This window comes from Poecilia latipinna, unplaced genomic scaffold (genome assembly GCF_001443285.1).
Source record: "Poecilia latipinna isolate Pla-1442-1.1 unplaced genomic scaffold, P_latipinna-1.0 Scaffold1365, whole genome shotgun sequence".
Taxonomy (NCBI): Eukaryota; Metazoa; Chordata; class Actinopteri; order Cyprinodontiformes; family Poeciliidae; genus Poecilia; species Poecilia latipinna.
Window position 1 is genome coordinate 487,574 of NW_015113981.1, and position 25,769 is coordinate 513,342.

The window sequence follows — 25,769 nt, forward strand, 5'->3', positions numbered from 1 at the left end:
CTCCGGCAGCCCTTCAGCTCCTGCAGCTACAGCCACTGATAAACTTGGCTGGCTAATTGCAAGTCAAAAGCTGTTAGCGACTCTGGGTATCAGTGGTCCTGAGGGGGCTCGCTGAGGAGGGCTTTCACACTCTGAGCCACCACATGCCGTCACACGGCCGCTAATGCTCTGTGGCATCCTCCGTGGGGCCGGCAGATTGCCTGGGTGGAGACGGATGGTGGGAGTGCCGCCTCAGATCCGTAGCTGATCTCGGAGCACCACATTGAGGACTGGTCGGGTTAATGTGAAGGTGAAAACACCAAAGGGTGTTTCACACATTTATTCCGTGACATTAACTGAACTAATTTCCCAAATAAAGGCAGCAGTTTCTGTCCTTTCAGTGATTTACCCTAATGAGAGCTCTCACACAGCATCGCTGATGATGCGGTTTAAGTTAGTTCACTCACTTCTTGCAGAAACAGCAGTGTGATGCCAGTATTCTGCCATTAAATGAACTGAAAGGATTGTTTAGTGTGGTTCTGTAATAGTTTTCTTACATGTGGCATCATATCCCATTGAATTTGTGGAAAATTGAATAAATCTTCTGAGAATTGGGGTGCTCAAACATGTTCACTATGCCAAGTTTCTTCCTCATGGTTACTTGGAAGATTCAATCCTTTTCATCCATCCATCCATTTTCTGAACACCCTTGTCCCTCAGTGGGGTCGGGAGGGGTGCTGGTTCCTATCTCCAGCTAACGTTCCGGGCGAGAGGCGGGGTACATCCTGGACAGGTCGCCAGTCTGTCGCAGGGCAACACAGACACACAACCATGCGCACACACACCTAGGGGCAATTTAGACAGACCAATTAACCTAACAGTCATGTTTTTTGGACTGTGGGAGGAAACCGGAGTACCCGGAGAAAACCCACGCATGCACAGGGAGAACATGCAAACTCCATGCAGAAAGACCGGGGCCGGGAATCAAACCCAGAACCTTCTTGCTGCACAGCAACAGCTCTACCAACTGCGCCACTGTGCAGCCTCAATCCTTTTCAGAATTTGAAAAACTTATTTTCCACAAAATAATGTTCAGTTGAAAGAAAAATCTCTTCTGAGGTTCCTTTGGGCAGGGGATCAGTCTGAGGTTTGAATTAAGACCGCTGTTTTTTGTATTTCTGTTTTTTATAACTTGTAGTGATCCGCACATGTAATGTCCTTATAACACTGAAAAAAGTTCAAAACCACCCAGTAATTTATGCCTCATTTGTATTTGTGTTTAGTATGCTCCACTTTGATTGTCTTTATTGTTTGTAAAACAACAAGAGCAAAAAAAAGGTAAAAAAATAAATAAATAAAAAATTAAAAATGGAGCCATCCTGTTTGGCACTCACTCACACTGCAGTGCAACAGAAATCCTCCCAGATTTTGTTTTAAAATTAAATGTTGAACTAAATTAATTGCTCTGACATTTTAACAAATGACGTCGTCATTTAGGGATAATGCATGCGTTTCGGCGCAGACAGAGCTGACATATGGTTAGCACTGCAGGGACCGTATCTTGTGGTTGTTTTGACATTTTTTTTCTCTGTGTGATGAATATTATGTGTTTGCTTGAGGAGCGGCACTGTCAGCGAGTTCATTTAGCTCGGTTGGCTAAATGAAGCAGCCCCCATTAGCCTGTTGATGATATTATTGATGATTTAAATTATCCATTGTTTGGGTGATCTTTGAACTTAAAAGCTGTTTGTTTAGATGTAATAAGGAACAATCATCACTTCATGAGGCTACCCAAATTTTTTTCCTCTAACCTCTGCAAGTATTTCACCATCAGGACATATTAGTTTTATATTCCAGAGATTGTAAATGTCCAAGTGTGCTCCAGTTCTCACAGTAATTATTAAATACAAACATGGCCTTAATCTGAGATCTTGAACTACGGTCCACATTAAATTCATGGTACTACCAAAGGTAAATGTGTCACACTAACATGGAGGAGAAAAACATGCAGGGCACTGAAGTCATGCAGGATGAACACAGGCGTGTGATGTGATGTGCAGACACAGGGCCTTATCTCTGGCCTCAGATGGGGTTACGTGAGTCACATCCCCATAGGAGACAATGATCAGTGGGGGACGGCCAGAGTTGTCCACCACGGCCAGCAAATCCTCCCTACCCCCTGAAACGCTGTCACGCTTTTTTCCCTTTGGTCGTTCCACCTTCTACAGCAGCCGTGCACGAACACACACAGGTTCACGCTCACACAAAAACTGGCTTATCTGCTACAGGCTCTACATGCACACTGTAGCTTAGTTATTTCCAGAGAAGAAAGAACTAAATAAATAAAAGCGACAGTAAAGAAAAATGACAGCCTCCCACCTATTTTTACTCCCAAAGTTTGAAGGAAAAAAACAACAGCCAGTGGGTTGGCAAATATCCAAATGAGAGCAAGAGGTTTAAAAAAAGGTTATACTAAGAGTGGAAGCCTGTTGTAGTTTTTGTTAAAGTGTTTGAGCTAAGGGCCTTTGTAATGAAAGCAGTCCAGACCTTACCAGGTACCTACATTTTACCTCAGAGTATCTCCAGGGTATTTACAGGTTACCCTATAGGGTAGTGTTTCCCCAACCAGGTTTTCAAGGCCCAATACCCTGTATATTTTAGATGTTTCCCTGCTGTGAAACACCTGATTCAGCTGATTCACAGTTCAGCAAACACCTGTCAATTGAAATCACCTGGACTGAAGTAAGGAAACACCTAAAATATGCAGGGCAGTGTGCCTTGATGACCAGGGTTGAGAAACACTGCAATAGGGTATATGCCTGCAGGATTCCCATTGACAACTTGCTGGGTAACTAACAGACTTTTAGGCTACCTATGGGGTACTAATAGAAATACCTACAGGATTTTTTAAGGGTACTTACATTGTACCTGAAGGGTTTTGCTGGTTAACTTACAGGTTACCCATATGATCCCAGCAGAGAACTAGAAAGATTGTCTTTGGGTACATATTGGATAGGATAGGATAGCCACAGGGTACTTACAGAAAAATAAGTCACATCACAATACAATGCAGACCTCATTGTATTGAGGTCTGCATTGTTACTCATTGAAGTAACAAGCAGGCACCCTGCAAGTTATTTCCAGGAACCTTTTAGGTACCCAGCAGTTTTCATGGGTTGGTTCCCAGTCTCTCCAGCCTCACCAGAATCCCTTTTATCCATTCTGAGGGTCGTTTTATTGAACTGTCATGACTCATGTATTTCCTGGGCTTGAAGGGCTCATTTTAAATTAGCCGAGAATGTTCAATGGCAGGATCGTCGAAGCAAGTCCACTCAATATCACACGGCCCGCCGCCTTGTCTTTAATGGATCATGAAAAATGATGAATGATGTGCTGAGGCCAGCCATCCCCCTGCAACACCTGCTCTCTTCTATTGACAACACAATGCAGGGCAACCGAAGCACCAACACCCCCACCTTCAAGACACAAGCCTATACAGTTGATACATTGATCAAAATCCTGCCATGGCCCTCATTTATAATTTAATTTGTTCTCTCCCAAGCATATAAGTTATTAACAGGTGCAAACTCTAGTACAAGATGTGAAGAGTACAAAGAGAAGTTGGTCCAGTAGATAAGAAAGAGAATACACTGGACATATGCAGGAACAGACAGAGCACAAAAAGAACTAATGGCGTCATGGCCCCGGTCTGTAAAATCTGCCTGAGTCGACCTTCAGGAGCTGCTCGACCATGGAGAGAGCTTTCATTAGTCTGACTCCATGTGATTATCACTGAGAACAGATTCATTATTCTTGAAATGGAAGAAATGAGTGGGCTAAAATGTAAAGATTTCACCTAGGGGAAGCCAGTAACGAGCCTGACAACTTAAAGTTGATTACATTCTGACCTCCTGCTCGCTCGTATTTCATTTTTATATATATATATATATATGTTCCCGTGTTCAAACTGTCCCAAAACCTTTAAATACGATCCTGGAGTTGGAGACATGATAAAGCAGAAACAGGTTCAAAAGGAATGATTTATTTTTTATTTATTTTTTTGCTCCTTGTCAGGTTCTCTGGTAAAGGCAGAAAGTTGACTTAAAAACAACCTTTTTTTTGTTCATATTTGTTGCAGCTGTCACTGCGGCCCTGACTGAAAAACATGAGGCAGACGATATGTGAAAAACTAAATTTTCTAGTCTCTCTCTAAAGCACAAACTTGTGAAAGCCTGGAAGAATCATCTAACCTCAGTGAGTCAGTGCAGTTACTGTGGTTACAAGCCTTCACAAGCAGCTTCAAAGGCAGCCTAATTCATCAGAGTTATGCTTTAAGCATGTTTTTATCCAGAAACATACGTTAAAAATAGGTTTTACTATGATAAGGAGATGGTGCTGTTTGTATCCATACAGTATCTGATAAATAACCATGCAAGTTTGGACTTTTTAAAGCAGAATCAGCTTCACAAAAACAACACAGTATACTATAATTCCTCTTATATTTAAAGGTAATGATGATTTGTTTTTAAAAGTTATGCACACACTCTTTCAGACGAACAAATATGGTTTCAGCTCCTTTTTGTTTGTACCTTCAGAGAATCTTCAGTGGATGTGTTTTGTTTGGGGTTAATTACATTTTCTTTTCTAAACTGAATAGATTTTATTGTACAACCTACAAAAAAAAGACAGAAAAATCTTGTTTAACAAGGTTATTGTGATGCAGAACCAAAATGCTCTCAAATAAACAAGACCAAAAAAGAAAGGTAGTTTGTGATTTATTTTCATCTCTAAATGACTGCTTTCTGAAGCGTTAGTCTCCTTAGTTTAGTGTTGATTTCTTAAAAATCAACACTAAACACAAGGAAAAGCAGTCATAATTGCCAAAAAGGAGAGGAAACTGCAGATGCATTATTTGTCTGACTGTAATGTTTCAAGTCCCATGCGTTGAAACTCTGAAAAGTAACATATTTGGACATTTGAATGGCCGTTCTCTGCCTTATATCAGTTTTAATAACCATTAGAGTTTCAACTGTCACTTCTGTGTCTGTGGTGTGGATCCTCTTTGTCTCAAGTTGAACAAGTCACTTCTGAGAAGATGACTTGGTTAAACCCCAGCTGAACAAAAACTGCCCTTAAATCAAAGTGAAAACCCCCCACATCAGTTTCCACAGCCACAGTTTGAAAATGTATCACTAGGGTGCAACATCGATTGGAAAACATCAACCCAGATTCTCCAATATGCTCAAATGGACTGAAGTGGTCATTATCTTGTGCTTAAAAAGAAATGTATTTGTCATTCAATGAAAATCAATGGATTTCTCGTTCCTGGCAGCAGTTATTCCCACATCCAAACTGTGATAAGACAGCTTTGAGGGTGTTACATATAAAATAACTATAAACACATCTGCCTATCTTATGGTTTTGGAGAAGCAGATGGTTTGGCTGTGGGGATGAGCTATTTATCCATATTTTTGTTACTTTTGGCTCCAAACAGTCATTAAAATCATTTAAAAAAGAAAATTGGTGTACAATTGTTGTGAAAATGTAACACAAAGAGGCAGAAAGAAGAGGAGCAGCAGCTGCTGGAATGAACCCAGCAGGAAGGAACCGACACATGGTTGCTATGAGATGTCCTGCAGTAAGCTGCACAGATTACCAAAACAACCAGCAGCAACAACAGCAACATTTAGCATTTAGTTAAACATTATAATATTTAATTCAGTTAATTTGTGTGGAAACATGTTGGGTTCTGAAACACACATGTTCTGCTCCTCCATGGTGACTCCACAACTCTACAATAATTAAAACAGCCACTTGAAATTTATGAGTGACTAAATGTATGAACGATATTTGGCCTAAATCTAAATAAACATATAAGATCTCTTATGCAAATTTGACTGTTTTAAAATATCATTCTTATTCATTATATTTGATTTTTTTCCCCCACTGATTTGCGTTTATTCTTTTTTGCTGAATGAAATCTTACATTTAAAATGCAGTTACTTCAGGGGTATCAAGGTCAAAAGCTTTATTTTGATTGTGGCTTAAGCAAAATAACTGCCAGAACATCCAGAGGAAAAGAGCATGTCTTGGCAGCTGCAGTTTTATGTCTGACCTGCTCTGTGTGCGTCATCACTACTCAAAACATCCTGTTGATGGGTACTTACTAACAAATTAGTCATAAAGAAAGTATACCATCAATAAATTCAAGAGTTTTACATAGATTCTTGTGAACGCCTAGAAACTATGTAAAAGTGATTCCAGCCGCTTGCGAATAGTTGAAATGTATTAGTAGCTAAACTACCTTTTTAAAAGTTCAAACAACAAAGATATCGTAATATGGACAGTAGAGGCCATAAATGCTAGCATGTATAGTCTTATTTACTTTTGTTTTTGAGGGTTCAGCCAATTTGTGCCAAGGAAATAAATGATGCTTCTGGATTGGTTGCTTTGCAAATGCCAGCCAATGGTGTGTCAAGTAGCATTGCATCTTGGTATTTAAGCTTCCCAAGCTGCATTTTCTTTTGAATATATTAGATATGCACTATGAAAAAGTTCTCCAATGGACAAATATTCCATAAATAATCTGGATGCATTTTATTGAAAAATGTATGACTATTGAACCACATATAAGCAGGGCTTCAGTGGATAGGGGGGCTTAGAGGTACACTTAGTTTTTCCACACAGCTTTTTTTTTCATTTGGTTCTAATTTTTGCTCAATAAATAATGACAGTAAAATCTGGTGGTTGTGGTTTAGGACAGTGTTTTTCAAAGTGGGGACCACAGCTCACTGGAGAGTCAAAATTAAAATCTAACTGCATTTGAGGCTGAAACTTAAAGATTTGAGCAAACATCTCCATTTCTGTCAGTTTTTGAATTTTTTTAAAGGTCGCCTAAAGGTCTTAAAGGATGAAATTTAAAGAGCTGAAAATGGGAGCCAACAAAAGTGCTGGTGTTCGCACTACTGACTGTTTTAACGTACATCATTAATCTCACCAGTGTAAAACAGCACAATGACACATCAATGCTCCCTATACAGTTGTCAACTACGGCTGTAGGTATTTCTGAACTTTTCAAATTCTGAAATTTCCAAGTTTTTGTCGACATTTCCTGAGATTAATCTCAAAGTGTCACAATTTTTTCTTGCAAATTTTCAACTTTTGAATCTTTTGGCTATGCCTGTAGTTGACTGGAGTGTAAAAACAATTGCACCGTCTTATGTATTAGGGCTGTTGTACGTCTACATTTCTGCCAAGAAACTTAGAAATTCTGAGATTAAACTCAAAAAATTTCTAGAAAACAACATGGAAATTTCTGAGTTTTAGAAAGTCATTAATTTGCTAGAAACAATGCAGAAATTTTCAGATCTCAGAAATTTTTGAGAAAAAACATCGGTATTTCAGAACTTTTCAAATTTGTAAATTTCCAAGTTTTTGTCAACATTTTCTGAGAATCTCAAAATGTCAAAAAAAATTTTCTTGCAAATTTTCAACTTTTGAATCTTTTGGCATTTTGGCATAAATGGACTCCATTTTTTTTCTATCTATAATGGCCCGAATGCGCTGTTGTAGATGTGGCTTACAAGTTGTTGAGTTCCAACTTCAATCATTTTAATTGAAGTATATAATTGTGGAGTTTTACTGTTTTCCTGCTGCTGTCGAAACAACTAGAAACTTGGTGGGAACTGTTTCTGCAGGTTTGGCACTTCTAAAAGCATCTAATGGAGCTTTTACTGTTCATTTGTTTCGTTATCAATTTATATATAGAATCATATCTACCTCCCCTGATCGCATCCAAGGCAGGAATCAAATCAAAAACACATGTGGGGCAGCTGGAAATGTCTTTTTTATGCTTTCCTGATGATGTGACTGTGGTTCTGCGGAGGGCTAAAGGGATTACATTTGCCCCGAATCACATCTCACAGACACAGGCATGGGGGAAATGTGGTTTACCGTACCTTTATGATGTCTTCATTAGACGACTTGCATTGCACAAAGGCTGAGACGTCGGCAACGGCTCCGTTCATCTCTATGGAGACCATTTTGACGGGAATGGCCACGGTGCGTCCGGTCAGAATGGCCGTGTTGATTATCTCTGTGTCCTGTAGGGACAGAAGGGGAAAAAACAGGCGTTCATGACACAGTGTGAAGCAGGGAGTGATTTTCCTCCATAATTCATCAGCGTGGGTGAAGTCCACATTTAAAAATCATTACCATGGCGGCCCCCGTGCCGTCCAGGTGACGCTCTCAGAGCCAGACCGCAGCTCGTTTCTGTGCACTTAAATATCTTTCCTTGGATTTCATCATTTCAAGGGCACTTTTCTCCCAATGAGTGAGTGGAAATAACAGAAAATAAGATTTGAAAGAACAGGAAAGTATTACCCTTTACTTTAATCATACAGGAAAGTCGTTTTGGTTCCATATTGGGTCTAAAATTCAGGATAGACATTTAGAGTAGTGCACCACAGGGTGTGATGCATCTAACCTTTATATGATTGGAGTTATAGCACTTTAAGATGCTTCGTATTGTCGTAACACGAATGAAAATGCTTTATGAGGCGTTTCAGTAATGCTTCCTTTTCCTTCATATGGTATATTTTGTTCTGCCCCTTCAGTAAAGGTTTTCGTCCTTCGCAAACTGATTTTTGGGTAGACCAGAGAAAACAACAGCAGCCATTTTCAAAGAGAAGCCATAAGTAGAATAGTTTCATTCAAGAACTAAAAAGAGCAGAATGGAGTTTTTAAAATTCATCTATTACATAATTTCATCTAGATAGACTGACGAGTAAATTTTCATAAAGTGTCTGTAAAATGAAGAATTAGAGGTTGTTGCAGTCATTTAAACTCACAATTTGACCCAAACTATTAAAAACTCTGAGCACATGCTGACATTGTGTATACTAAATGATAAATATTGAAAAAATATTGCTTGAGTGTTGTTTTTTCATGACAGTTCTCATTTGTTGTTTAAAACTGAGATCAGATAAACCTCCAGATATCTGTCGGTCACTTCCTTGTAGGAAGAATTACACTTTTTTTTTTTAAATCACCTTTGGTATATTTATTTTAAATAAATGTTTTCCTTCTTTTTCCTGACAACCCTGAATAAATACTGTTACAAATGGAATATTATCCTCTTTTTTAAATCCTCACTGATTTACTTAAACATATATGCACATTACTTATTTATGAGTTTTGGGGGGATATATTTTCTCATTCTTGGCAAAGGAGAAACCCTGGAGACGGTCTAAATTTATGAAAGTCTCCTAAAACTAAAAATAGTACATTTAAATTTCAGCGCAGCTCTCATTTTACAGTTTTAATGAGTCTGCAGAGCGTATAGTAGCACCTCTCCCCTCGTGGGTTTAATCTAAACTGCAAGGCAAAGAAGTGTTTAGCAGTCAGAGGAGAATTACGCAAGCTCTGCACTTATTATAATTTAACACACAAAACAAACATTTCATGACACTTTTTTTTTTTTTTGGTTTTCTGTTTGACCCCCACTTGATATTTATTGTGCCGACCTCACCCAACTCAGGGATCGCTGCTGCCTCTGTCTAGCAGTATAAATTTGCATTTATTTGCACTTCTTAAAACTAGAAATGTGCAAATTTATTTGTAAAGAGCTGGATTTACAAGCTGGGAGTAAACTTTCAATCTAGTTTGAGATACATAACTACATATTTGTAATGGTGTATCTCTATTGCAACAGAGGTGTCCAACATTTTGAAACATGGGCCAAAAATGTCAAATTGAAACTACTCCAGCAGCAACATTTTTTTTTTTGTTTTTTTTAGCATTTTCACTACAATTGTAACTGCTCCATTTGCTGGCAGAGTAAGTTCATGTAGCAACAGGTACACTACATGTCCATCTTACCTTACAGATGAAAGCTAGCTAAACAAATTTTGCTAGTTCGGCAGTAAGTACTGTCGTAAATGTCACTGATATTTATCTCAGAATTGTCTCAAAATTGTAATTTTTGATTCCTTGATTACAATGTAATGTTATACTATTTATAAGCTGGAAGTGAGGCAAATGCTAATTCTTAGCTTGAGGTTTGTTTATTGTTGTCATAGCAACTGGGTGTCAAGATTGATTTTAGTTATAAAGTTCACGGAAGTGTGACATCACATGAGTACTATGCATAAAAAAATTATATTTAATGCAAAAACATTTTAGCTTTAAGCATATAAGCATTCACAGACTCCCCTGGAAGAAGAGTTAGTCACTAAAGGTCACTGTTGAAGTGACTTTTAGTCACCTTTAGTTGCCATAGCAACTACTGATTCAGCATTTTCTGGATCACTGTCCAACATTAGTCAGCAGGTTCTTCTTTCTTATATCAAGAATGAAGTGTCAAACACAGTAGAGTTAAAGAAGGAGGCTGTATACTGAGTTTTAAGCTTTAGCTGTATCTTTTTTTTTCTCTCTGGATTAAAGGATTTTGTCATTTTTTAACTTTTTTTTTTTTTTTTTTTAATTTGTCTAATTTCCACAGCGGATCCCGTGTGGGTAACAGACTGGACTCTGGGGTAAAATCCTAATTGAAAGAGATCATCCTCCTAAGCTCCGCTCGCCGTTTTGGCATCTGGAGCGCATTCACCACACGGCACACTTTGCAGATAAATGTACGCTGCTATGGGAACTCTAATTATGCTTACCTGAAAAAAAACAGTCATCACTGCACAGAGTTATCATTTCAGTAATTACCATGTCTGCAAAAGGCAGCCAGATACCTGCCAGGTACAAAAACGGACTTTGTTGATTTGGTACATACTGTTCTGAACTAATTTAAGCTTGGCTGCTTCAGTGTCTTTATCTATACAGAGCTGGGGTTTCCTAACTTTTTACCACAGGGGCCAAATTTGTTCCTGCAGGTGCCATTTTATCCCTGCAGTCTTCTGCAAAGGCTGCAGGGATACATTTTTTTGGAGCAAAAAATTGCACCAAAAGTATTTTAAGGCAATTAAATGATTTTCTTCTTAAGAAATGACAGAAAAAGTGTCAGTTCACATCAAATGTCATTGCTGAAAGGCCAAATCTTTACCTTTCTTAAATTATTTAGTCTAGACTAAACCTCAAACATTTGATGTTTTTAAAATATTTTACACCATTTATACACTAACCTGTTTTCAAGCCTTTGCAGAAGACTATATTCAAACCTCTGTCCTGTTGGAAGATACAGTGCAGAATGGAGTCAGTTTCTCTGTGAAAACTTTCTGTTTTGTCTAAACTCTGCCCAGAGATAAGAGTCATTTACTTGCAGTTATTGTCCCTGTATTTAATGGAATCCATTACCCAGCAGCTCCATCTGGCCTCTGGCTTTTTGTTTGATGGGTACTGAGGCGAAAAATTTTAGTCAGACATTAAATCCTCAACTGTACATTTCACTGACGTGTTTGTGTGTGTCTATCAATGAACGTTTATGTATATTAGCATAAAATTTATGGCTTTGCGTTCAACCAGCCTGAGAAACAATTAATTTAAAAAATAAATCACTAAACACTGGGTAGATGTCTTAACGTTAAGCATTGCCACTAACCCATGTGATACACCATTCACCAGGCTCCTTCTTGTTTGGATTTTTTTCCCTCTTCAAAGCAAAGACAAAGTCAGGTGTTTTATGCTGATAGCAGCCGATTTAACCATGCTGTGATGATGCTCCAAACACAGACCTGGCTGTGGTATTTTCATGTTTAAAAACTAAAGAAGGGAACATCCATCGCTGAGGGTTGTGAAAACAAAGCAACAGAAAACTCTGCAGACTTAAAAGGACCGATATTTAGCAGCAACATACAAAGAACAATGATACACGCAGAGTTTAGCCTCTTTAGATGCTGGTTGGGAGAATTCAGAAGCAGTAAGTCACTGTAACCCAACAAAACCAAAAAGATCTCAGAAACTAGATCTATTTGTAAAGGTTTTAAGCTTTAACTCAGGCAGAACAAAGTTTGCTTTTCAAAAGGTTGGAAAGAATTTCATTTTTGTTAAAATGTTTTTTCATATAGTCACTTATGATATATATGATAGATGGTCTCACACCAACACCGACAACGTTTCTCTTTAAAGGGCCGGGTTCATTTTTCAATCTGCTTCGATACAAGAAAAGAGATTTCTAACTTTTCATTGTTCTTTGTTTTTTCTTTTTCACCAAATACTTTTCAACGACATAACAGAAAAACGAAAAACCTAAAACTGGATGAAAACCCAGAGAAAACCAGTCAGGAGCTGAAAATGAATAAAAAGACACCATCTCTTTATTCATGGTTTTGTACATTTCCCAATGTACAAAACGGCCTTTATCTCTTATTAAAAACTGATACATTTATGACAGTTTCAAGCAACGCTGAATATTTATGGTCCATATGGGGTCCATTTATTTTTAAAAAATGTTGTTCAGATGAAACTGTCTACTGATCAACACTTTACGCTCTCACATCAGAACACCAGACTTTGCTCTTGTAAAAAGACAAATAAAAACAGAAACATGTTGGAGATCTTTACTCTGTAAGCTGTTCAAAAATAACACCTGGAAACTAAAAAAACAAAGTTACATCTTTGATCATCTTTTGTGTAACAGAGTAAAATCCTCACTTTATTTCAGAGTTTGCCTAGAAGGAGCACGTTTTAATCAATGTTTCTGTCCTGAAAGTGAGTCCAACTTCTTGAGACAAACACATTTTTTGCATTTTTGTCTTGTGACAGGGTTACTGTAGTGAGCCGTTTTAGATGACAGTACTAGATGACTGTATTGTCATTCTAGTACTGTTACTAGCCATTTGGGCACAAAAGCAGAAATGTGTAGTTTAGTTTTCAAAAAGTTTCTCTTAAATAAGGAGCAAGAAGGCTGATTTTAAGCAAGATTAAAACTAGGAAATAAAATATAATGAATGAATTGTAACAATAGTTGTGTTTCCATTACAATATGCTCAAAACTGACTACATTCCCCCAGTGTAAAAAAAACAACACATTTTTTTTACAATTGCAGTATTTCTATTAAATAAGAAACACAATTAAAATCACACATGAATACATTTGTTCATGTGATAAGTCATTAGAAAACATGGCTTTTGTTTTTCAACATTACAAGTTGTTCATGTTATGTAATGTGAAAAAAGTGTTTCTATCCAGTTTTACAAAAATAAACCAATTTACAGCTAAAAAAAGCCGCCTCATCTTAGTGCCAATGTTTTGTTTTGTTTTTTAATCAAAAAACTTACAAATTACAAACTTACTTATAAATTACACATTTATATGGTCAATGGTAACATAGCTAGTGAGTGTAATACAGAATTATTACTTATCCTCTAAAATTCTGTTTGAATAAGAGATTTTTGTGCCGTTATCACATGTTTGCATTTGAGGAAAGCCCCTAAAAATAAGAAGTTCAAACTTCAGTATCATGAAACGTTTTGTTTCCCTGAAGAAGATTTTAGTCTTTAGACGGGCAAAGCTGGTAGAAACAAAACCCGACAACACTTGCAGCTGTATGAGCCATTTTCAAATTCACATCTTGCTTAATTTATTTGCAAAAATTATTCACACATCAAACTTAAAAGTCCTAAAGAGCAAAGTTTCTCTGAAAACAATCAGGTAACCCTATGTCCATCCACCTCCTGATATTTTTTTCGTAGCCATAAAAACACCTGTCCTTATGTAAAACATGAGTATATGTTGGAAAATTACTTTTAATTATTGGTTGTAAAAGCGTGAATGGACTGACATGTGGTGACAGCTAATTATTATACCAGAACAAAAATGTCTGATATAAAACGATCAAAACTATAAAAGTTCAAAAATGCAAAGAAGCCAAAGTTCAAACGAAAGCTTCAGGAAGGACCTTTTAAAAGATAACATGGAAGTCTTGTTGATTGCTATGAACAGCAAAACATGAACCAGGTCTCAAGATATTTGCACATCACTGGAAACTGGTTTGCCACTGGAAACTGGTTTGCCAGTTTCCAGTGATGTGCAAATATCTTGAGACCTTGCTTCTCATCGAGACACTGATGGTTCTTCTCAGTTAAAGCTGCTTTATCCAAGATATTTGACAAAAGATGCTGCATCTGAAGACTAAGCCACGATGCAAACCAAAAGGGAATCAGTCATACACATAAATTGGTGCATAAAGAGGTGAAAGAGATGTTTGGTTTGATTTTTACTTTAACTGGACTTTAGGTTAGGGGCTGTAATGAAATGAGTAAATGAGAGAAATTGTATTTTTTTTTATGTTGAGATTTTTTTTTTGAAATTCAATACAGATTCCATCAAATTACCTAAAAAAATGGTTAATTTGTTTCATTGTGGAAACTGTCCCATGTTATCGAAGAAATTCAACTTACTTTCTTCAAATTTCAAGATTGTAATATTTTATCTTATTTCCAGCTGATGCTGGGCGCAAATCTGTCACCTGCAATGTTGACGTTAAATGACGTCACGATGAGACTTAAAGAACTGTTCCAGGTTCTCAAAAGTGTGAGCTGAACTCATGAACTGAAAACTGTGCTAACATTTCTAATTATGAAACAAAAACAAGAGTCTGACAGGAACTGAAGTTGTTTTACAAGACAAAGTGGTAGAAGCACCCATCTCTTCTCATTCTGCAGCGCTGCTCAACACATCTGGGCACAATATGCATGCAAATCCTGAGTGTCAAGGGAGGACAAGAGATTTTAAGTGAACCTTATGTTACAGCAGATGGGCCATCCACAACATCATAACTGGAGCTCAAGTATATTTAATGGAGCTTCATATGCAGAGCAGATCTAATTATGCAAACAAATACCAGCCAACTGGGAGTTATCTCGCTGACAAGCCAAGCACTGGGCCTTAAGAACTGCAGCTACGCACAAATAAACTGTTAGCATTATTTATGTTGCTGCATATCAATTCAGCACTCCTGCTGAGAGGTCTCAGTCTACAGAGATGACCTTTGTCCAAACCTAAGTGCTCTGGAGGAAACCCGACAGTATACAAGCCTCTAATCCTCACAATAATTTATCAAGTGCAGTAAAATGTCATTACAGCCAAAACCAACAATTTAAATCTATGATGATTAGGGCAAAAGGCAGAGAGGAGTCTGACGCTGCTGACGTCTCTGGCTTGATTAATGCCCTTTTGTTTTCTTAATCTGTTTACTGCCTTCAGTAATTACTACCTGGTGCCAGGAAAATACAGGGGACACTTGGACTTGTTGGCTCATAATTACTATCATGTCATCAGCGTAGGTGTTGATTACTATTATGTTTCATCATTTCACCCTCAAAAATCTGTAGAACAACCAAAACCTTTTACATTTTGTTGTTTATTTTATGTTCCCGTTTCAATTTAATTTAATTAAACACAGTTAAGCCTGAAGTCTTGATGCATTGTAAAAACATAACCTCCCTGTCTGCTAATATAGCAAGCTAAACGCTTCTCATTTTAGGCTGGTCAGAAATAAAGCTATTTATTTTAACTAGAATTAAGAATGTTTTTTTTTTAGCTTCTCCAAATTCAGAAGTTTGCATACATTTTCCTTATGATTTAATGGAATTCCCAAAATGTTCAAATGTTTCTATCAATAGTTTGCTGGCAAAAGTAAATCAAGTCCTAATGAATCAATTACAGGTAACAGTATGACCAGCTGCAGTTTACACAGTAATTTCGCTGCATGAATCAGGTAACTATACGGTACCTTTACTGTTTCCCACAGGTTGCTAAGAGCAGATACAACGGAAACGGAAAAACTAAAAGTTTTAGCTTAAATAAGAAATAAGGCATAAAAATTAATATTAAATGCCAACTTATTACCTTTAAATTAACAACAGACCTTGATGTCATCAAATGCAAATATTTTAATAATCTCCAAGCTGCCCAAATGTAACAGGGATTGCAGGAATAAAATGAAAGGATCAAAGCTGATGAGATCATTTCTGCTAATGGCTTCAATGAAAAACAGGCAAAAAAAAATCTGTTATCCTTTTGCCATCTGTTTTAAATTTTATAAACTCAAAATTAAACCTGTATAGGCAGGTTGTGTTTTCTGTCTCTTTTAGCAGGATTATGTAAAAACTAGCAATTTAATTTATCCCGATAAATTAAATTGCATTAGGCATGCACAGTCAACCAAGCCAGCTTTTAAATTTCATCCCATTTCACTGAATTCAACTATGATTTAATAAGAATAAGATACTTTCAGTTTTGAAATGCTGAGTTTTCTCTGTTGGGAAATGTATTTACCAAGAAGCTTGGAAATCAAATGCTTTCCTATACATGTACTCAGTTTTCTGAACTTTGTAAAGATTGGGAATAATCATAAAAGTCCATTTCCAGACCTTGTGTGAAGCGGTTTTTTTTTAAAATGCTACTCACCATAGCCAGAGGGATGATGGCCTGAATGTCCCGCTGCACCACCGTGAGCTCCGTCACGACCTTTTCCGAGTCCGGCACCGGGTTCTGTCCCTTGTAGTCGATGTTCCAGTTGATCCTCCTGGTCACCGAGAGGCTGGTGAAGTTCTCCATCTCAAAATCCAACTGCATTACCTCCACGTTCCCCAGCACATCACTGCCAGATTAATGAAAAAGAAGAAAACACACAAAGCACAGTCAAAACTTAAAAAAAAAAAAAAAAAAACTCTGCAGACCACTGGAAGAAACCCTGATCTTCCTGTAAATGAAGTAGAGTAATAATTAGCAATATTGTTGAGTAGAAAGCATTTAAAAGTTACTGTAAGAGAATGGACTTCTATAAATTTCCCAAAATGAAGTAGAAAATATTGATGTGCACATTAACGCGGACCTATTATTCAAAACTTACATTTTGAACTTACCTAAATGAAAGTTTTTATACTTTCAAATCAACTACTTCCAACAACAGCTGTTTTTTGGCAGTAAGTTAATGTTTCTTGTTTCTTGTGACAGGGATATTTCAAAAACATCTAGCAACCCCAACTAATCCCAGCCCGTTACTTAGCAACCCAAGATGAGCTGCAGCACATTTTGTCAGTTGGTTTTACTGCTGTATTCGGTGTACAATGGCTGCTGGAAAAGACAAGAGTTTTGTTGTTGACATTCAGAAACCACTTGATGTATTCTTGTTGGTTGTGCAGGATGCGCCACTTTTGCTTTTCAAAGCAGTTGTATAATTGTGCATTAGTTTGTGAGCATAAACTTTGAGTTGGGCGGGCGTGGCCAGCAGCTGCTTATTTGGATTTAAATTGAAGGAGGCCAAAAAACAGCTCATTCTGAAAAGATTTGACTAGACTAAAATCTCATTACCCGACAATGATTTTGTACAAAAAAAAATAATGAACATGTTTTGTATAAAGCAATCCTGACCTGTTCTTGGAAGCATAACAGGTCACCTTTAAGTGAAGATTCATAGAGACACTTCTCTATCAATCTGGTGTCTCAGAGTATTTTCAGTTTGTTGTCCCTCAGTGTGGAAAATTCAGGTGTTCTAGCAGCAAAGCGAAAGGCAAGATGAAGTGTGTACGTTCATACAAAGGTCAAAATACAAGAAAAATATTGGAAGAAATACTCCACAGATATTAAAAACATCATTCTGATTCAAAATGAGAAAAAACAAAGTAGGATGCATTCATGTTCTGATGAATCAAGGATTTCCACCAAAGTGTTTGACCGCCTGAACCAGGGCAACCTGCTGGAGCACACAGAATAATACATCCCAGATGAAAACGGATGCTAAACCCCCTGAAACAACATCTGTTGTACGTCTGTACAATTTAACATTTGACTATGTCATTTTTGTTCTAGGGTGTACTTACTTTATTACATTAAGCTGAGTTTTTACATGCAAGAATAGCACTAAAGAGCTTAAGGTTAGGTTTTTAACCAATCTATCGTGGTTTCAGATGAGTCTGATTTCTTTAATATTTTGCAGGAGATCTGATTGGATGGAAGCCGATTTCACCCGTTTTTTTCTCCTTTATGCATGAAACCAGTGAGCTTTGGTTTGGTTCACCTTATCTACTCATTTAAAGAAGTTGTCAAACCGTAAATGAACCAATGATTGGTTTTAAATGCAAAGATCTTTTTGTCGATAAACAATCAGCGCTCTTTAATCCTGGTTCAGTTTTAAGTCTGTCCCTCTCACCTTTAGAGTCCCACCAACTGAAAATCCTGCAGGTTTTCTGCAACCTGTGCAAACCGATTTCAGATTTTCAGTTTAACTTTATTTAAATGGAAAAAAATATATCCACTGTTCATATATATAAATGAGTACACAAAAAACTGAAACACATCAATATTTTACCTTTCTTATCTCTAGCATGTTCAGATATTAAACCTTGTAAATTATAGTTGCTAAATTAAATAATTTCTGAATTCCAGAAGGAAAACTTTGTTCAATGCTTAATAAATTATGTCCAGTATTTCATATGCACACTGTTATTAAATTTTAAAGTACTTGAATAAAAAGTGCATGAGTTGGTTCACATTATCACTTTATTAATAGGCATAATAGCTTCTTTTTGTGACTTTCTGAGCAATATGACAACTACTGCATCAAGGAGGAATATTTACATGTATTACATTTTATTTTAAACAATAATCCAATAGTTGTTGCAATTTTATTTCTAAAATATTCCATATGAGACTTCCAACTCAGTTTGTTGCCCAGAATGACACCTAAGACATTTTGGTGTCTCATAAACTGTCGATTTCAACTCCATCTTTGTAGCGTTTTCTCATTTCCTTGCAACAGGCACAAAAAAACCCCTCCCGTTTGTTCATCTCATTTTTACTATCGCAAAACACGCTGGTGATACAGAAGCAATGGAAGCCGACCTGTTATCAAAAGCCTGCGCGCCGGTCCTGTAATCCCCGGGTTCAAGAAGCCTAACATTAAACTGTCTCGCTGGTTGTGAAGGGGCAAATTAATTCCCTCTCCACTCTTGATGGGAGTCGTTCCGCCCAGACGTCACCTTTCGCAGAGAGTGAAGCGCCCGCTGTCTGTTCGCTCACAAAAGCAGGAGCCCGCCCCCTGAATTCGGCGTGTGAGGCTTTTAATGAAAGCGAGATCAAACTCCGTATGATCCTCCGCCTACACCGGGTTCCTCTCCCCGGAACATCGTGATGAGATCTCTGCCTATTTGTCTCGACATCACTCACTGAAAACAAACACCCCTGTCTGTCTGTGAGTCAGTGGAGCTGTCATGAACGCGGCCCACCGGAGGGGAGGCAGCGCAGGTACAGTCGCTCCATATGAGGCCAACTGGCTGTAAGCTGGGAGGGAGAGACTGAGGGCTCCTCTGTCCAGGTGAAGAGCTCCTGAATCAGCATAAAAATGATTCCTGCTGCAGGCCGACTTAAACATCCAGGAGAGCACTCACACCAACCCTGTTTAGTCCACTTTAATCCAACTAAGCCCGTCATGGTAAATTTCCCCTCGTATTTATTGTGATAAATGATGACATTGTTTTAAAACTACTTTCTGGTTCCAGTTCCAAGACCAATAAACTTTAATTTTATAAAGAACAGATAACACTAGAACTTGGGGATATTGTAAAAATCCTAAATAAACACAACAAAACAATAATTACACAGCAAAAAACACAAAATCTTACCAAGTATTTCTGTCTAGTTTCTCATGCAAATATCATAGTTCATTTGAAGTAAGACTAAACTAACTCAGAAGTAGCTATTCAGAAAGATATAGGAGCTTTTTTTAAGCTAATAATTTATTACTATTGTGAGACTCGTGACCTTTAAGTAAATAACTCTTGTAAACAGTCTGTTTGCTCTTCATTAACATAAAAAAATGCTAGAATTTCTTTAGGTTACTCTAGTCAGCTGCACATCTCCTTTAATGCTGCTTTTAAAATGTCAGTCTTATTTTCTCAGGTTACCCCAGTCTCTTTTATATATATATATATATATATATATATATATATATATATATATATATATATATATATATATATATATATAACCTTTGTGTGAATCTGTATGTTTCCTCTTCCTCTTGTTCCTTTGCTAAGTTTTCCCACTGAGGTACAATAAGTGATATAAGTGATATTTCTTTTCTATTATGTGCAATAATCTCCATTTCCTCCAATAAATTAACCTGCCTCACTGCGTCCTCTCCACTACAATCAGATTTGATAAGTGATGAATAACAAATTTATATTCAACCTATGGGGGGAGAAAAAGAAAGATAACTTCATAGCAACGGGCAGAAAAACGAACATGATTCAAGAAAGCAGAGCTCTGTTCCCATTAGGTTAACGATGTACATTGTGTAGAGGACAAAGTGTGTATATTAAAAAGCAGGGCTTGGGGGTTTTTCAGAGCAGAGGGGAGGATTTCATACTTTGATCAGAGGTCTGTTTGAACTGATTTATAGGGAGAGTTCAATGGATCAAAGAAGCTGCAGGCCGACAACAGCAGGAGAATAAAAACGATGTATGCAGAGGTTAAAATGGTTCAACAAAGAAAATGGAGCTCTTAAATAGACCATAATATGCTCAGTTATGAACCTGTTTAACAACCTTTTCTCTTCTACTTGAGTGTTTTTTGCTTCTGAGGTTCTTCTGATGTCTACACTGACGACTGAAAGTATTCAGATTCACGTTTAAAATAATCTTAATCCTCCCTACAGCAGTGATGATGGCAAAATCTGGCAAATTGAACCTACTAGCAGGCCGGGCTATGATAATCTGTGTTCAGTTACGAGAATGCAGTCATGATGTCAGCAGAATAAAGATGAATTTATCAAAAAATAAGTCATAAAATTTTTTGGGAAAAAACTGTTTTAGTCATAGCCATACACCATTAGAGTTAACCTGATGGAATATGAATCCAAAGTCCACATAAGTAAAAGCTGTAAAACGTGCCTGTCAAACAAGATGGCGGCTCAGAGGATGGTGACATCACTCTGAACTATGGAAACCGAAGGAGTGCATTGGGGAAAGAAAAAAAAAAAACAAAAAACAAAAAAAAAAACAGAAAACCACTATTTTCCAAAAATAAAATCTTCAAAAAACAAAAATTACATTAATTGAGCATTAGATTTTTGTTTGGATGTTTTTTGAAAAGCACTCATCTTTTTTAAAGAAACTAAATTAGGCCATTTTCAGTCATGTTTTAAATCCTCAAAACAAACATTGTGGACGTCCAAATGAGCAAATTGTGTCGTTTTAAAAGAGACATTTTCTCTGTTTCAGATTTCCTGAGTGGTTGGCAGTCAGTACCAGCATTTTACAAAATGACTTTTTATCTGTTATCCTACTGAGTTCTTAAAGCAAAAAATAAAAAAATAAAAAAAAAAAAAATCCCAGAATCTTATTAAACGATCGACTTTTTCTTTGCGCAGGTTGCAACGGCGATATTACCAGGCTGTTTTGGAGAGCATTATTTATCCCAAGCCCACTGACAGCGATCAATAATGCATTTGTTCATGCGGCGTTACCAAGCAGTTGCTATTACAGAATGAGATTGTTCCAGGTGGATGGGTACAGGAAAAGACAAAGTACATTGGGCAGTTCCAGCACTTAAGTAAAGTTTAATTGAAAAAAAAAATAGGAGGGATTGTAGAAAAATAAGTGAAGAATAAAGACGGAGAGGATGATGAAAGAAATAGCAGAAGGTAGAACTAAAACTTTCACTTCACTTAGTCATAAGTGACTGTAAAGCTGCATTAACGCTGCCATAGGTTTATATTTTAACCTTAAATTAGATTGAAGTTTAATTTAAACTGGTGGATGAATGTGTATTTAACGAGGGGGGAGCCGGGATGGACCCGAACAAATCAGAATCAGTTTTATTAGCACACAGTGTTTTCACACACAAGGAGTCTGACTTCAGCTTCAAGCGCTTGCTTCGTACCGACATTAATTAACTAATCAACTTAGATTTGAATTTCTTTTAACAAGCATGATAAAAAAAACAACATATTGTACAACTTCAGAATGTATGGGGACTATGATGAGGAAAAATGTAATACAAATAATTCAGATCAAAATCACAGGTCAGGTGTGAGAAAAAAAAATCATCATTACATTTACTTAATTTTGAAGCATTAGCTTTAGAGACAAATGCTAAATATAAAGAAAATATTCAATTCCTTCCAATTCTTGATAAATCCTTCCATACATGAATTCCATACAGACGGTGGAGTCCGACAACGACAGGCGCTTAAATTCCATAACAAAAGTATGTTTTTATCTTTTTTTTAAAAATCCTTTTTTATTTCCAAAATCTGTCACTTTTTTACTGTTTATTCAATGTCAAATGCTGTTTTTATTTTGCTTTTTTAATTATGTAAAGGACCTTGAAATGCCTTGCTGCTAAAATGTGCTATACAAATAAAATTTGATTGATTGATTAATTCAATTCATTTCATACATCTCCTTTCCCCTGGACCTTATTTTGCCACCTCCTCATAATGTTTTTTTTTTTTTTAAACTGTGTGCTACTTTTGTTTTATGAAAACTATTTCTATTCTAATAACTGCACATATCTCTACATTATAATCATGTACAGTATATCATTATTACTTTTATTGTTAATCTTCTATATATTCTTCAACACTTTTGGAACTTTTGGTGTGAACCTATGTATTTGATGCTATTACACCTGAATTTCCCCTCTGTGGATTTATAAAAGGATATTTCTACTATATTTTTTAATAAGTGTACAGTATTATTTTCCTATGCTGTAAATTTGCTCGGCACAGTTTCTTATTCGTTTATCGTTTTTATGTCTTTACACATTTTTACATATTTCTATTCTAAAGTACATGAATGTTTTATGCTACAATGAGTGTGAATGTACCAAGACTACACAAGAAAGATTATAGAAATTATTTCAAAGTTCTCCTGGACTATTTTGCCACAAAGTCCATCCACATTTTTAAGCAAAAACTGTTAACAAATTTTTACATGGAAATATCAAAAGGAATTGGTCATTTTATCTTCTTTAAGGTAATTTCCAGTCAGCTTGATTTGAATAAAACATCAAAACCTGATTTGTTTCATGAACTTTGGTCGTTTACCTTTCAGGTTCACACAGACCTGCTTTAGTTTTTGACTAAATGCAGTCTGACACATGGTTCCTCCATCCACGCTTGACCCCTACTGGACATTTCCCACATGTTGACAGGGCGGCAAAGATTACAAGACACGGGTCACCAAATATGGCAGGAAAGGTGTAAACAAGAGAGAAATGGTGGGCCTTTTTCTGTTTCTTCCGGCGACTCCTCTTCCGGCCATAAGGGCGTCCGCGGGGATGCTGGTATGTGGAGCAGCCGCGGCTAATGTCTCCAGTCAAACTCCCATTGCTTCGGTTTTTAATGAACCAAACGCACTGCAAAGTTTGATAGATGGTTGCTAATTTTTAGTTGCTTCCCCTCAGTGGCTGGAGCTCAGAGGTGGAGGAAACCTTTGCTCTTGTAAAGCCCCAGGAGTAAAACGTGATGGATGTTCTCTCTGTGTGTGTTTTTAGAAGGGATTATTTACCTGAATTCAACACCCACAATAAAACCACTGATATTTGAAGAAATGTTTCACATAGAGCTGTTCTGAATCAGATAAAATGTAAAAATAAAAACACGCATCCAAGAAAGTTTATTAGTATTTTAATGGGACTAAATGGAACGAAGCCTCAATTCTGATAGGCCAGTTTAAAAGCTGTACAGTCAGTTTAAATACATTTTTTCATTAAGCCCACATTTTTGTATTAATGTGTTTTTGTTTTTAACTGACGTGATTTAATATTCTAATCTTAAATGTTGTGTTTTCATTAGCTGTAGGAAGAAAATCATAATAAATGTGACTAGATATGTTTCACTTACTGAATTAAGTTACTAAAATAAATCAAAGGTTTCAATATTATTCTATTTTACTGAATGTGTGTTATTTATAATATTTTGACCAAAATCTGTGCTCATAATTTTGTTCTGCAAATAACCAATAGACAACTTGTGATACAGTGGCACCCTGGGCAGACAGCCATATTGTCCTTAAAAAAACAAAAAACAAAAGCAACACTGGTAACCAAACTGTCTTGCAAAACATAGATAATCTAAAAAAAAGGAAGCTGATACTGCAAATAATGTAGCTACATATTGTAGTTTATTCAGCCTCTTCATTTCTTTTTAGAAAATTATTGGTTTGTAAAATAGTGCTTTATTTTGTGTCATTTTATTGTAACATCGTAAATTTACCAAAATAAAGCTAATCTGATTTGATTTGTCTCTCTGGCAAAAGTTAATTTTTAATCAAATTCACTTCACTTTCCCTCATGAACAAATAATTTAGCAGAACATTTAAAGAATCCAAGAAAATATCTACAGGTTAGGGTTAAATTAAACAATTTAATCAGACTGATCACATTCTCTGTTGCACTCCAACCAATTAAAATGCAAGAACTTATCTGATTTTTTTTCTGCAGTAGAAAGCAGGTAATGTAGTCTCACAGTACTCAACATCTACTAAAGGAAACTTGCTCCACTACACATCCATATAAGTAGTATCAAACTTGTTCAGAGGAGAACTGACAGATAAGATATCATTTATTTTCTAGGTTTTGGGTGCCCCACCCCTTTCCAATGCCACCCGGGGCAACTGCCCATAGCACCCATGTCAAAAACTGCCACTGTGTGAAGGTTTTTATAAAAATTTTAAGAAAATGTGTTATTGTCTCAAACTAGCATGTCTGATGATCCTCAGTTTTCCATTATTTAATATTCAGGAAGCTTTAAAGGAAGTCATTTTGTTCCAGTTCCTCTCCATTCATTTCCTTTAGAACTCGTGCAATGAGGCGACAGTGGCTTGTCCTCATCCAGCCGAGTGACCGGTGTAATTTGTGCATGTGAAATGTCAAGCTCATACTATAGATGTTTACACTCAGATTAGTGACGCAATACAAGAAAACTGAAAAATGTTCAACTTATGTTGCTGTCATGGAAAACCTTCACCTTTTGCGGTCGTTTGTCATTCCTCGTGTATCGAATCATAGCGTGCTGCTTGAACTGGGTAACCCTCCAATGGAGAAAGGCTGTTAGGTCAAGATAGTAGTTCAATTAATCTGCGCTATGTCATATTAATGGCATAACATTTTTAGATTAATTGCATGTAAGCGCATTAATGTTGACAGTCCTAGTTTTTAGCTTTGCCCTGTAAAATACTGTCTGCACTTTGTCATCCAGTGCCTGGTCCTAAAGAAGTATTTTACTACTAAAAAAATGGTGGGAACTTTCCCAACTTCACTATAACCAATGGTTTATGACATATTTATTGACTTTGAGTCTCTTATTAGGACAAATATGAGTGTATTTGTGTGAGAGGAGCTTGGGAGAGTGCAGACACTTTGACTTACCCCTGCTTCACTGCCTTGTTCTTGCTCACATTGATGGTGGTGATGGAATGCTTGGCGCCGGGCTGCACCTCCCAGTCTACCTTCCACTGAGCATGCTTGGACTTGGTCTGCAGCAGGTTCACCCCTTTCTTCGCTTTGACCCTGCGAGGAAACGGCAGGGAGGAAAAAGAACGGCACCAGTCAGTTTTATTACAGGGTATGATTTATGTGGCGGGTCGAGGGTGAGCGCCCCCTGTGCGTGCAGCGGACCTCCACCTTGTGTTGCATCACAGCAAAAGCAATACCACAGATGAATCAGCTGTAGAGATGAATGGAGACGGCAGAGCGGTGATGCATGAGGCCGGTGGGCTGGGACCAGTGCATGTCAGGCTGTTCGCCAACGCTTCCACAACCCCTCAAACAGAAGCCACTGGGCATTTCTACATTATTAACAAGCAACATATGAAGGCTCTATTCATATGCCGGG

The 25,769-nt window shown here is 37.1% G+C and overlaps 1 protein-coding gene across 1 annotated transcript in view; it reads right to left on the reverse strand.

Moving 5' to 3' along the window:
* tmem132e (transmembrane protein 132E) overlaps positions 1–25,470 on the reverse strand; it is a gene marked incomplete at its 5' end in the record, with an annotated part of 75,696 nt that extends 50,226 nt beyond the window's left edge. Inside the window, 3 exons of the mRNA XM_015056198.1 lie at positions 7,938–8,081; positions 16,337–16,529; positions 25,304–25,470. Of these exons, the coding sequence (XP_014911684.1) occupies positions 7,938–8,081; positions 16,337–16,529; positions 25,304–25,470 (504 nt within the window). The remainder of the gene's footprint in view (positions 1–7,937; positions 8,082–16,336; positions 16,530–25,303) is intronic.
* Between the last annotated feature and the right edge of the window lie 299 nt (positions 25,471–25,769).